This window comes from Carcharhinus amblyrhynchos, chromosome 10, assembly GCF_965287045.1.
Source record: "Carcharhinus amblyrhynchos chromosome 10, sCarAmb.v2.hapA, whole genome shotgun sequence".
Lineage (NCBI taxonomy): Eukaryota > Metazoa > Chordata > Chondrichthyes > Carcharhiniformes > Carcharhinidae > Carcharhinus > Carcharhinus amblyrhynchos.
This window is the reverse complement of record NC_137333.1, coordinates 2,913,500-2,928,000: the sequence shown is the minus strand read 5'-3', so window position 1 is coordinate 2,928,000 and position 14,501 is coordinate 2,913,500. Positions and strand designations below refer to the sequence as shown.

The window sequence follows — 14,501 nt, the reverse complement described above, 5'->3', positions numbered from 1 at the left end:
GGATAGACAGGGACTTTTTTCTCTGGAGTGTAGGAGACCTAGGGATCTTATAGAAGTCTATAAAATAATAAGGGGTACAGATCGGCCCAGGTAGTCAATGATTTTTCCCAAATGTAGGGAAGTCTAAAGCTAGAGGGCATAAGTTTAAGTGAGAGGGGAGAGATAAAAAAGGGCCCAGAGGGGGAATTGTTTCACACAGAGGGCGGTGAGCGTCTGGAACCGGCAGCCAGAGGTGGTAGTAGCGGCAATTTTGTCTCCCTAACAGCACTGTGGTTGTACCTACACCACACAGATTGCCGCGAATCAAGAAGACAGCTCCCCAGCAACTCCTCGAGGGCAATTAGGAATGGGAAATAAATGCTGGCCTAGCCAACCAGGTCCATATCTTGTGAATAAACTACAAAGCAGTGGAAATAATTTCACATTTCATAAAGGAATTGAGAAAGGGAACACTTACACGGCTGTGGGTAAAAAGCAGAGCGAGTGAGGTGAATTGAATGGGTTTTTCTAACAGCTAGCACTGGTACGCCACGCCAAATGGCCTCCTTCTGTGCTGCAATAGTCTGAGAAACATTTATTTTACGAAATATTCAGAAGCAGTTGTGCCAATTGTGGTCTCTAAGTGGGTTGAGTAGCACTCGTTGCTGGAGAGAAAATCTTTATTTGAATTATAAGGAGAAGCTGGATAGGCTGGGTCTTTTTTTTCTGGAGCATTGGAGATTTAGGGGTAATCGTATTGAGATCTCTAAAATAATGAGGGGCATAGATCAGCTTGATAGTCAATGTCTTTTCCCAAAGGTGGGGGAGTTAAAACTAGAGGGCATAGGTTTAAGGTGAGAGAGGAGAGATACAGAAGTGTCCAGAGGGGCAATTTTTTCACACAGAGGATGGTGAGTGTCTGGAACAAGCTGCCAGAGGTAGTAGTAGAGGCGGGTACAACTTTGTCTTTTAAAAAACAGTTACATGGGTAAGATGGGTACAGAGGGATATGGGCCAAATGCAGGCAAATGGGACTAGTTTAGTGATTAAAACTGGGCAGCATGGACAAGTTGGGCTGAAGAGCCTGTTCCTATGCTGTAAACCTCTATGGCTGTATGCGTGACTGCTGGAAGGTGCTACTTCATACTACATACCTCGAATGGTGCCAGGGAATGATACGAGGAAACTCCGGTTATTGTTACATTGGCGGCTGACTTGCCAACATTGATAAATTTAACTTGGCTCTGGTCACCAGTAGGGAAGTTCGGAAGACTTTTCTGTAAGAGAAAGAGAGAAATTGCAGCTAGGAAACACAGCAACTGAGACAGACACATTTACAGATGAACATTAGTTTCTCCCACAACATCGATTGCAACAATAGGGTGCAACTGGACTCTTGTTTTAACACCTCAATAGCTAAAAGGAAAGCTTCCTTTAAAGGTGTCACAATGAGATCTCTGGCACAAATTTCAAAATTATCATTCTAGACTTCATTCAAAGACAGAAGGAGGTAATTCAACCCATTGTATCTATGCTAGCTCTCTGCAGAGCAATCCAATCAGACCTATTGCCCTGCTCTATCTCCAAAGTCCTAAAGTACCCATTCAACTTCCTTTTGAGATTGTGAAGCAGCTGTGTTTAAGAAATAAATCGGACCTGTGCACAACTAGAGATCTATAAAGACTTTTCCTTTAATCCACAAGGGTAGAATGGTTCCCTTCTATGATGTAATTTCAAGGAAATTATTTCACTGGGATTCAGGATACATAGTTTTACAGAGAGGAAACGGCAAGTTTAGGTGACATGGGCAAGATTGTTTGTAAGGAGGATAGGGGGAAAACAAAATTAAAGTTTATTTATTCACCACAAGTAAGGCTTACATTAACACTGCAGTTACTGTGAAAATCCCCTTGTCGCCACACCCAGGTGCCTGTTTGGGTACACTGAGGCCATACTTAGCATGGTCAATGCACCTAACCAACACATTTGTTAGATTGTGCAGAGCAGCTGGATGAAACACCCATGCAGACTCAGGGAGAACATACAAACTCCACAATAACCCAAGCTGGGAATCGAACCTGGGTACCTGGAGCTGTGGGGCAGCACTGCTAACCAGTGTGCCACCATGCCAGCCCTGCGTAAAAGGTTAGTTTATATTCTGCTCAGCTTTGACCGAATCTAATTTTGAAGAATGGTATGTTCTCTTAAGGGAAGTAAAATAACTGCACAAATAGAATGGCCTAATATTAGGGATTATTAAAAAATATGAAGGGTTATGATCTTGTATGAAGAGACAGGAAAGGCTGGGCTTTTTCCCCTTTTAGCAGACAAGGTTAAGGGGACAGAGGGCCAAATTTTACTGGCACATCTGGCCGAGGTCCACATGATCCCGCTCGAGGCCAAAGGAGAATGCCGTTCTCTGAGCCTTGCCTGCCCCCGGAATCAGGGTGGGTGTGCCGGTAAAATTCTGGCTAAAGAGTCAGAGACCAGATGACACTATTTGTTTTGTTCCTCTCTTCACAGACGCTGCTGGACCTGCTGAGCATTCCCACTGGGGTGGCACAGTGGTTAACACTGTTACCTCACAGCAACAGGGACCCGAATTTGATTCCTGGTTTGGGTGACTGTCTGTGCAGAGTCTGCATGTTCTCCCCGTGTCTGCGTGGGTTTCCTCCGGGTGCTCTGGCTTCCTCCTACAATCTGAAAATGTGCAGGTTGGGTGCATTGGCCATGGTAAATTCTCCCTTAGTGTACCCGAGCAGGTGCTGGAGTGTAATGACTCGGGGATTTTCACAGTAACTTCATTGCAGTGTTACTGTAAGCCTACTAATGACGTTAATAAATGAATGAACTTTAAACTTTCTGTTTTTATTTCAGATTTCCAACATCTACTGGGCAGTACTTTGGATTTAACTGAAGCGAAGAGAAAATTTAATTGAGGGATTCAAAATGCATGAATGCATTTGATATGGTCTGGTAACCAGAAGAACACAGACTTAACGTAATTGTCAGAAGAGGGGGAGAGATGAGGAGGGTTTGTTCTTACACAGCGAGTTGTGCTGCCTGCAGGGTGGAAAACTTAACAGCAACTTTCAAAAGGAAATTAGGTAAAAATGTGAGGTGGGGGGGGTGCTTTAACCTGCAGGGATTGCAGGCAAATTGGACTAATTGGACAATTGTTTCAAAGAGCCAGCACAGGTACAATGGACTGAATGGTCCTATGCTGTATCATTCGATGGTTGTATGGCATGCGTGCATTTTAATGATCATTCACGTCTTAGCTTACAGAACAAACAAGAGTTATTAGCACATCCACACCATGCTGCAATTTACTTCAAACATCATACAAGACAGACCAAAGAGCAGACTCTCACCGCTCTGCTCCTGAGTCATGTCTAATACATGAATACATGGGTGGGAGGTAGGACACAAGTGATCTTTAGTCCTTAGCCCCTATTCAGTTCCTGAATAACACTGCATCCAAACTTCCTTAGTGTCTTCCCAGGTGTGTGTAAACTCTTGGCAAACGGATGCTGAACAAATGGCCAGGAAGAAACCTCGCTGTTCATGATGGCTGAAACATTGTGACGAGATATTTCCCAGGAGAGGCAAAAACAGGGGAAAAAATATCCCGAGCCTGTGGTTTTTACACAGAGGTTTCCTCCTGTACAGTGGTTCCTGTTCTCCTGTCTGCTGCTCTCCTCAATGCTGCATTTTCCTGGATGAACAAAATGTCCAACTCGAGTTGGACGTTACCCAGGAGGGCTCATCATGTGACCTGAGCCTCCAATGGCCCCACCACTGCATATTTGCAATTGGTTACCCAACAGGTCCATCCTCCCAGGACCCCGCCTTCTGACCTTAATCAGAAGACATACAGACTCTTGGTTACCCAACTGGATAACTCTTCACCATCAGTCAAAGACCTTTTCTTCTCTCCCCCACCTCCAATAATTTTATAACCAGTAAACAAAAATGTTCAAAATGAATAAAAAGCTATTGTTAAAATGTTTGTCCATAAATGTATTCTTTCATGGGATGAGAGTTCCACTGGCTAGACCCACATTTATTGCTCATCTCTAATTGCTCGAGAAGGTGGCAGTGAGACACCCTCTTCAGCCACTGCAATCCCTATGGTCTAAGTACTCCCACAGTGCTGTTCGGGAGGGAGTTCAGGATTTTACCCAATGATAGTGAAGGAATCGCAATATATTTCCAAGTCAGGATGGTGTATGGCCTGGAGGAGATCTTGCAGGTGGTGGTATTCCCTGGCATTGACTGTCCTTCTAGCTGGTAGAGGTTGTTGTTTTGGAAGGTGCTGCTGAAGGAGCCTTGTTTTCCATGTTGCAGTGAGTCTTGTAGACGGCATGCCCTGCTTCCACTGTGCATCAGCTGTGGAGGGAATGGGTGCTTGAGGTGGTGTATGGGGTGCCAATCAAGTGGGGCTGCTTTGTCCTGGATGGTGTTGAGCTTCTTGAGTGTCGATGGAGCTGCACTCATCCAGACAACTGGGGAGTATTCCATCACATTCCTGACTTATGCCTTATAGATGGTGGACAGGCTTTGGGGAGTCAGGGGGAGGGGGGTTACTGCCATAGGATTCCTAGCCTCTGACCTACTTGTGTAGCCGCTGTAGTTATTTGGCTGGGTCCAATTCAAGTTCTGTGTTTTTCTCGTATGTTTACTCCTGGCAATTTCCTCGATGTTAATTATTAAATCTCAAAGATTCCACATTAATCCTGGCTAGTTGGCAACTCACTGGCAATGTCTGCCACAGGACTGACTTGTTCACTTTTGGATCCTGGCAGGAAACTCAGAGTCTGAGATTGTTGTGTATCTTTGCTCCCTGAGATTGTCGAGAGAGGTTTATTGGCCCCTTGATACTCTGAAACTGAGAAGAACTGGAACCCAGCCCAACTGTTCTGGAAGTTACCGTTCCAATTCCAATATTGTGGTACTCACATCAATTTCTATTTGCACCAAAGCAGCAGCAATAAATGCTAAAGCAGCAAGAAACATCCCGACGGTCATCTTCCTCAGGGGTCTGAAAACAAATCAAACAAAATGAAATGTTACATCAAACTTTACAGTGATGGAAACATTGTCCATTATGGTGTTTCCACATGCTAACCATGACAGACTCTGTCAAGGCTCCAGGGTAAATTTTCCAGTCGTAATGGGCAGGGTGGACAATTTGTTGGACCATTGACAGGTCAGTTGATCGCGACCTCTGGTCTCTGGGTGGGCAGGACTGGAAAATCCTGCCCAATCATCTGCCTCTTCTTAACTCAACTGTAATTGTATTTACTCTCTTTTAGCGGAGCAGATTCGATGGGCTGAATGGCCTAATCCTGCTCCGATGTCTTATGGTCTGTGGTCTTTTTAGAATATTTTCCTGGACATTTGAGATGTCCAGTGCTTGTGAAAAGTGCAACATGAATGCAAGCCTTTCTTTTTTTTAAAATGTCCATGTTAACTGCTTAAATATCAGTGGTTTAGGTAAAGTTTGATCCATTGTGTGTTAAGTTTTGGGAACTAATATTAAATGAAAGGTCACATGATGGTGGTGACTCAGGTTATACAAGGTCAAAAAAAAGATATTAAACAACATTGGCAGTAACAATGTGAAAAATCATCCTTCTAAAAGCCTGTATAAAGGGAGTACTTCAATTTGTTTCCTCATTCTGACTGTGTCAGCGTAACACCAGTGTTTAGTGTGGTGAGTATTTACAAATTGGACACAATAGTATGCATGATTCCAGGAAACTTGTATTTTTCCCAGCCAATGCAATCAAATGCTTAAAATGGAAATTCTATTGAAACAAAGATCTCTCTATACGTTATATGGATTGTGTTCACATTGCACACTGCACTAGTGCAAGTGAATTGGTAGGTTAAGATTAATGCACACACACACCCACACACCCACACACACACACACACACACACACACACACTTGCAACATGCACATACACTCACACACACACGCAAAGTGGTTCCACACACAGGGCAACAGTCCCTGTGTAATGTATCTTCTTACCAGTCAGTGTCAAACGACAACACCTTGCATTAATTGAGCATTTGGGGTGGCACAGTGGTTAGTTCTGTTGCTTCACAACGCCAGGGACCCGGGTTCAATTCTGACCTCGGGTGTGGAGTTTGCACATTGTCCCCGTATCCGCGAGAGTTTCCTCTGGGTGTTCAGGTTTCCTCCCACAGTCCAAAGATGTGTGGTTTATGTTGATTGGCCATACTAAACCGTCCCTTAGTGTCACGGGATTAGGGGGTTAATATGTTACAGGAATAGGGCCTGAGTGGAATTGTGGTTAGTGTAAACTCGATGGGCCAAGTGGCCTCCTTCTGCGCTGTAGGGATTCTATGACCCTAAGATGCTTCACTGGGGAATTATTAGAAAAAATTTGACGCTAAGCTATACGAGGAGATAATAGGTTTGGAGGAGTGTCTTAAAGGAAGAGGGGGAGATATAGAGGGGCAGCAAAATTTAGGGAGGGAATTCCAGAACTGTGGCCCCTACAGCTAAAGGCACAGCCATCTATGGGTGGAGGGGTTAAAATTGGGAATTCTAAAGGCAAAGACCGGAATTGGAGGTTGCAGAGATCTCGGAGGGTTATGGGGCTGAATGGGGTCAGAGAGGTAGGGAGGGGTGAGGCCGTGGAGGGATTTGAACACAAGGCTGAGCCTTGACAGCCTCGCAGTCACCAGGAGTTTTAAAGTTTATTTATTAGTCACAAATAGGCTTACATTGACACTGCAATGAAGCTACTGTGAAAATCTCCGAGTCGCCACAGCCCGGCGCCTGTTCGGGTACACTGAGGGAGAATTTAGCATGGCCAATGCACCTAACCAGCACGTCTTTCAGACTGTGGGAAAGAAGTAATAAGGTTTTGGAGGCAGATGTCCCTTCACCAAGACTCCTTTATTCTATAAACTATAAACAGCAGTACACTGTGTGCTATCAATTAGCAGCCTATCTCTGGGGCGGGGGGTGGGGGGGAGTTCATACTCCAATAGGCCAACTTCAATGGCCTAATTGGAGATATAAAAAGGGGTTGTACAAATGGCCAGAATTCATAGAATCCCTACAGTGCAGAAGGAGACCATTCGGCCCATCAAGTCTGCACCGACGACAATCCCACCAGGTTCTATTCCCGTAACCCCTCATATTTATCCTGCTAATCCCCTGACCTGGCCAATCAACCTAATCCGCACATCTTTGGACTGCGGGAGGAAACCGCAGCACCCGGAGGAAACCCACACAGGCCTGGGGAGAATTGGAGGAGCAGAGGAATCTCGGAGGATCTTGGGTGGAGGAGGGTGGGGGGTGGGGGGGGGGGGGGGGGGGGGGGGGGGGGGGGAGGGAGGGAGAGCAAATCGGCAACTCCATATTGGAGTTTGGGCCAACGGATCCGGCGTCCACAGATCCCAGTTTGGTTTGTGCCCTCATACTGGACCACTCCGGTTAGCTGGAGCAGAATCCTGAAGGGCCTATCGGTTCTGGGGGGAGCTCCATACTCACGTAAAGTTTAGTTTGCATTTCGCAATCAATGGATAAACGACAACATCGACAACTGGAACCATGATCAGGATCAGGATTGGGTTGACCGTCTGCACAAAGGTCAGAAGCACAAAGTCAATCAGTTTGTGAGTCAGGAGAAGCAGCGACTTTGTCACGAGGAATTATTTCAAATTTCAAAGCTAAATGACATACCTGCATCTGATCGGGCTGAATGTCGAGGCCTCCCTAAAGATAAAGAGATATTCCATTATAAGTATCAGTCCAGTAAAGACAAAATTAAATGTAAGTTGCGTAATGCTAAAGTTTTAATTAATATCTTACAAAATTTCCATTCATTCTGGTAGCTTGAAAGGTCCATCTTGACCCCTGTAAGGAAATCCACAATCGTTAAAGATCACACTGTTTGACCGCGGAACGTATATTAATTAGTTAAATTATATGCAGACACGTAAGCACAAATTGAGACACCCAGTGCCGTTCTGAGGGAGTGCCGGACTCTCAGAGGTGCGGCACGGTGGCACAGTGGTTAGCACTGCTGCCTCACAGCACCCAGGGACCCGGGTTCAATTCCCAGCGTGGGTGACTGTGTGGAGTCTGCATTTTCTTCCCGTGTCTGCACGGGTTTCTTCCGGGTGCTCCGGTTTCCTCCCAAACTGCAAAGGTGTGTGGGTTAGGCGGACAACTGCCCCTTAGTAAGAAGTCTCACAACACCAGGTTAAAGTCCAACAAGTTTATCTGATAGTAAACCCACAAGATTTTGGGGTTTGCCCCTTCGTGTTGTGAGACTTCTTACTGTGTTTACCCCAGTCCAACGCCTGCATCTCCACATCACTGCCCCTTAGTTTCAGGGGGATTAGCAGAGTATATACGTGGGGTTATGGAGATAGAGCCTGGGTGAGATTGTGGTTGGTAGAGACTTGATGGGCCTAATTGCCTCTTTCTGCACTGCAGGGATTCTATGAGATGCCATCCAGTAGATGAGATACTAAACAAAAGTTTTCCCTCTGTAATGGACATGATAGATCTCATGGCACTGTTTCTGCAGGCTCAGAGATGACTCTTAGATGATGTGTCGCTTCCCTGGTGCCAGGATCAAGGATGTCACTGTTTGGATGCAGAGCACCTGATGGGGGAGGGTGAACTGGCAATAGTCATGGTCCACATTGGGCAGAAAGGGGGACATGTTCCTCCAGTCAGAATTTAGGGAACTGGCAGAAAATTGGCAAGAAGGACCTGAAAAATAGTATTCTCTGGATTATTCCAGGTACCATGTGCGAGAAATAGGAGGATGAAGCAGATGAATGCAAGCTGGAAAGATGTTGGCAGGAGAGAGGCTATAGATTCCTGGCACATTGGAACCCCCTCTTGGGTGGATAAGACCTGTACAGGGTTAGGTAACCCAAATTAGGGTTACTGGTATGTGTGTGGGATGCACGTGTACATAAAGTTGGTGAGTGACACATGCCGAGTGCAGTGTGGAGATATGGTGTTGTTGCTATAACAGAAATCTACTCAAAGGGTGTTAAATATTCCGGAATTAGGAAAGCTAGGGAAGGAGAGAGGCTATCCCAGAGTAGGTCAAGGGTAGATACTATTTGGTTAGAGATAAGGAACAAAAAAGATGCATTGCTCAGTGTAATCTATAAGCCACCAACTAGTGGAAAAGATATAAGGAGATAAATTTGCAAAGAATTTACAATGAGGTGCAAGAATTACAGAGATGGATTTGAGAAAACCCTGCCCCAACTCCCCAAAACAAGAGATTCTGCATCTAAAAGTTTGTGTAGTGTAAATCTCCAAGAACGGATCCCAGAATACTCTCCTATTTCTCACACTACGTCATCTTTAATGTAATATAGTAACAACAGCCAGCATTATTATACAACCCTTGCATCACATGGCATTCCACAGGAGTAATGACCAAATAAAATTTGAAATCAAGCCACATGGGAGATATTAAGGCAGGTGATGAAAAGCTTGGTGGAAGAATAAGGAGAGGCAGTGACGTGGTGATATTGTCTCTGGGCTAGTCATTAAGAGACCCAGGGTAAAGCTCTGGGTTCCAAGTTTGAAACCTATCAAAGTAGAATGAGAAATTTGAATTCAATAAAGAAAAATCTGGAATTAAAAGTCTAAGGTTGACCATGAAACTGTTGTCAATTGTCATAAAAACCCATCTGGTTCAATGATACCTTTTAGGGAAGGAAATCTGCTGTCCTTACCCAGTCTGGCCTACACGTGACTCCAGAGCCACAGCAATGTGGTTACTCTTAAATGTCCTCAGGGCTGGGCACTAAATGTTGACCGGCCAGTAATACCCACATCCAATGACAAATGAAAAAAACGTTTTATAGAACATCCTAAAAGTGGAGAAAGGTGAAGATATTTATGGAGGAGCCGGGGCAATTGATGGAAAGGCCTCCAACGATAGAGTGATGAATATTGGTGATGTGCAAGAGAGTGGAATTGTAGAACTCTCCGAGGATTTTAGGGCTGGACGAGGTTATATTGGGGTGAGATGATGGAGGAATTTGAAAACAAGAATGAGGCCTCATTGGACCAAGATTCAGCGCAGGCCAGCAAGGGTGATGGGTAAAGAGGGCTTGGTCAGAATTAGGATGAGTATATTCACTGTATTCAATGGTGTCTTGTGCCATTGACCCATTCCTCAGCCAAGAGTCCACAATGACAGAATTGAGGGGGAGAAAATTGGTGCAGGAAGCAAATTTATAGATAATCTTTGCTTTAGTTGGTTTTCTATCAACTGCTCATTTTTCATGGGTAACCGAAGTTGGAAATGTTTATTTCTTACCTGTTGGTCAAATAAAGCCCAGAACATGGGCAGTGGAAGATATAGGAAGAGCACTTTCAGCACCATCTTGACCTGAGCGATCAATTGTTCCTAAAACAGTTGATAAAGAGAACAAGTGTGAAAAGAAGGTAAATTGGTTCCTGTCTGATCTGTGTACTTCCCAAGACTTTGCCTGTTGACTATTGAGCTTGGTGGCATCAAACCCTTCACAATAAGCAGGAGCTAAAGCTGAACACAACTTTTACAACAATGCCAAACTCACTGATCTAAAAGCAATACTCCAGCTTAACCAGAAAGGACTGCCCATGCAACGCGTCTGTTATTGATTTTAACAGTCTTACATGACTGCCAACATGTGTAGGTGGCACAGTGGTTAGCACTGCTGCCTCACAGCACTAGGGACCCGGGTTCAATTCCCAGCTTGGGTCACTCTCTGTGTGGAGTCTGCACATTCCCTTGTGTCTGCATGGGTTTCCTCGGGGTGCTCTGGTTTCGTCCCATAGTCCGAAAGACATACCGGTTAGGGTGCATTGGCCGTGCTAAATTCTCCCTCAGTGTACCCAAACAGGTCCCAGAGTGTGACGGCTGAGGGATTTTCACTGTAACTTCATTGCAGTGTTAATGTAAGCCTACTTGTGACATTAAGAAATAAACTTTACTTTTGTTAGTTTATCCCCAGGGGGTTAAATTGCAGAATCTTTCAGAAATCAAACCTGAAGCTGGTGGAAGTAATGACTAAGGCATTTCAAATTTAGCATTTTATATAAACAAAATGGACAAAATTAAAGAGCAGAAAGAGACAACTGGGCCAGCAGCGCTGTTCCACATACTGAGCACCGAGTTTGCACATTCTCCCCATGTCTGTGTGGGTTTCCTCCGGGTGCTCTGGTTTCCTCCCACACTTCCAAAGATATGCGGGTTAGATTGATTGGCCGTGCTAAATTGACCCTAGTGCTAGGGGTTCAGCAGGGTAAATATGTGGGTTTACGCAAATAAAGGCTGGTTGGGATTGTGGTTGGTGCAGACTCGAAGGCCCGAATGGCCTCCTTCTACACTATGGGGATTCTATGATCCTTTGTTAATCACGACTACTTTAAGAGTTTCAATGCACCAGCCCCCTCAGATTTAGCAGAACTGAAATAATACATGATGTTGCCCCTTTAAATCATTTAAAGCATCAGCAATGTATAGTTATTAAACCGTAGCTTAAACATTGTGCTCAGTTCCAGTTAAGAAAGTATGTCAAGGTCTTGGAGAGGGTGTGAAAGAGATGAGGCACTTTAGTCTAAAAGAAGCTGGGATTGTTCTCCTTAGAGTAAATAAAAATAAGGGAAGATTGAATGAAGGTGTTGGAAATAAAGGGAGGTGTTGATGGAGTGGATAGGGTGAAACTATTTCTACTGGTTACACATTGCTGCCGTTTGTAGCTACTCTTATCTTGTACCATCCTCACACATCCAATGTAACTCATCTGTAGTCGCTCTGTGACATCCACCATCCAACTACCCCTGGATCTAGTCCTCCTTCAGCTGCCCTCCATCTTACCCTCTAGAGATATCTCTGTCGCTTTTTAGGTCTGATCAAACTGATAATCTGATCCCAGGCCTGGAGGTGGCACTGTCCACAGTGAACTGGGTGGACAACAGGGCCTGAAGAGGGAGAACTATCTGACATATCAGGGAGAGGGCTTGAATTTGATGGGAGTTTGGATGGGAGCTCCACATTGCCGGATCATTATATTCACCCAACCCCCGGTGAACACAGGAAAAGTGGATCAATCTGGATCCAAGTGTCAGGTTCCCCTGAAAAACTAGGATCACCATGTCCGGTTCAATGTCCACAGGATTGGAACAAAAGAACCTTCGTGGTGATGGGTTAGCTACACAAAGAACTAATTGAGCCCTAGTATTGTGTGGCAAAGTGGTCAGCGCTACTGCCTCACAGCACCAGGGACCGGGGTTCAATTCCAGCTTTGGGTGTGCGGAGTTTGCACATTCTCCCCGTATCTGCGTGGGTTTCCTCTGGGTGCTCCGGTTTCCTCCCACACTCCAAAGATGTGTGGGTTAGGTGGATGTGCCGTGCTAAATTGCCCCCTAGTGTCCCAAGGTGTGTGGGTTAAGGGGATTAGCGGGGTAAATGCATGGGGATAGGGCAAGGAAGAGCCCCAGGGCAACATGATCTGTCAAAGAGTCAGTGCAGGCTTGATGGGTCGAATGGTCTCCTTCTGCACTGTAGGGATTCTAATGTGTTTGAAAACAAAGGTAAGTTTAGAGCCACTATAAACATTTATCCCAGTGCAGAGAATACTGATTGGGTATTACCCTATAACTCAGCGATGGGCAAAGATAGAACTCTCCTGTATGACCACAGCAAAGATGGACACTGCCATTTGACTGGACACAAATGTAATGTAATTCTCAAAATAAGCAAAGAGAAGAGAAGAGACTTTTTTTAATGCAGAGTTATTGGGATCTGAAATGCACTGCCTGAAAGGATGGCAGTGTAATAAATCCTGAGGCGGAAGTCCCGTCACTAAAATTCCTTTATTTACAAGATCCAACAACAGGATGGAGTGCTCTCAGTGTGCCGTCTCCATCCGGAGTGCCAGAGGAACCGACACACCCGTTTACGAGCAGAGCATGGAACTCCCTGATTGGACCATCAATTTGGTCCTTAATCAGGGAGTTCCTATTCAGGTAGGCCAGCCTCAAATATCTGATTAAAATCATTGCAGGTGGAAGCAGATTTAATAAGAGTTTTCAAAAAGGAATTGGATAAATATTTGACGGTGAAAGTATTTGTAAGATTATGAGTTAAGAGAGTTGCGTACGCTCAGTGGTCTGATTCTATGATCAGGAGAAACTATGGAAGAAAAACTCAACCTACAAACTCACATCGTATTTCTCTGAAGCCCAGTCCATGAAGTGTTCCCGTTTGGAATATTGATTACCACGATGCTTGAATCTGTTTTTGATCGCAAACTGTTGAAAAGAAACCAATAATTGGTAAATATTATTGACAATATCATGTAGGATTGCAGTAGATGCCAAGGAAAAGCTAACAAATACACATCTAGCACTTAATCATACCTAACCCACACCAAGAGAATGCTGTTAATGGGGGGAAGGGAACATGGTAAGTCCACGTGTCTTTGGTGAGACATGGGTTGACGTATTTAGTGATTTCACATGCTGAATTTCCAATCCCAGTTTTCCTCCATGTTTGGGATTGGGAATTCAAAGGAATATATGGGATGTCTCCAGACATTAAGGATAAACTGCTCACCCAAAGTCCTACCTCTGGAGACTCCTACTTTAAACGCAGAGAATTTTGCATTTTTTGAGTCCAGGAACAGGCCATTCTGCCGAACTGGTCTCTGAGGCTTCTGCTGTACCAGACAATAGCACTGATATGGAGCTACCCACACTTTCACAAGTTAGAGAGTAGCCAGCATTCTCTCAGTCACTGAGAAGTCTCAGACATTTGAGACTCGACGAACAAACAGAGGAAATGAAAAGTACGTTTAAATAAAGGCTGATGTGACGTTTCTGGGAATTATGGCCAGAATTCTCCAATCTCGTGGGCCTCACTACAGCTGTCAGCGAGAACGGAGAATTTGGCGCTCAGCCGAAACTCCATTCACTGCAGCGGGGCTGGAGGATCCCAGCCGCGGGGTGAGGTCAGCGAATCCCAGCCAATATTTGAACCCCAGTGTGCAAGGATGAAGGATCTGGTTCCTAAGGGAGCCAGCCTACTTGTAAAATTATCATTTTCAAGAGGATAGCAGCATGTTATATACTGTTTTGTATTACACTAATTATTCAAAGGCTTAGACCAATGATCAAAAGACATGAGTTCTCCCACCAATATAGCAGGGGATTTTAAATTCAGTTAATTAAATAAACGTGGGATTATAAAAAGCTACTGTTAGTAAGGGTGATTATACAACTGCCAGATTGTCGTTACAAACAGCTGACTTACTATTATCTTTTGTTTAGGGAAGTAAGTTTCTCAGTCTCCTCTGCGTGTGAGTCCAGACCCTCAGCAATGTAACTTTACTGCGTCCTTCAATGTCCTCACAATTAAATAACAATCATTTTTGACCACATCAGTGGCACCCACATCCAATCAATGAACTGAAAAATAATTTTGCCGCACAAACTGTAAGCACC

General features: G+C 44.7%; 1 protein-coding gene across 1 annotated transcript in view; it reads right to left on the bottom strand.

Moving 5' to 3' along the window:
* Positions 1-14,501, bottom strand: part of LOC145349478 (solute carrier family 15 member 1-like) — a 51,082-nt gene that overhangs the window by 14,471 nt on the left and 22,110 nt on the right. Inside the window, exons 11-17 of the mRNA XM_080198017.1 lie at positions 13,224-13,310; positions 10,330-10,419; positions 7,839-7,883; positions 7,710-7,742; positions 7,518-7,606; positions 4,942-5,023; positions 1,134-1,256 (exon numbers count right to left, since the gene is read on the bottom strand). Coding sequence (XP_080054143.1) covers positions 1,134-1,256; positions 4,942-5,023; positions 7,518-7,606; positions 7,710-7,742; positions 7,839-7,883; positions 10,330-10,419; positions 13,224-13,310 — 549 coding nt within the window. The remainder of the gene's footprint in view (positions 1-1,133; positions 1,257-4,941; positions 5,024-7,517; positions 7,607-7,709; positions 7,743-7,838; positions 7,884-10,329; positions 10,420-13,223; positions 13,311-14,501) is intronic.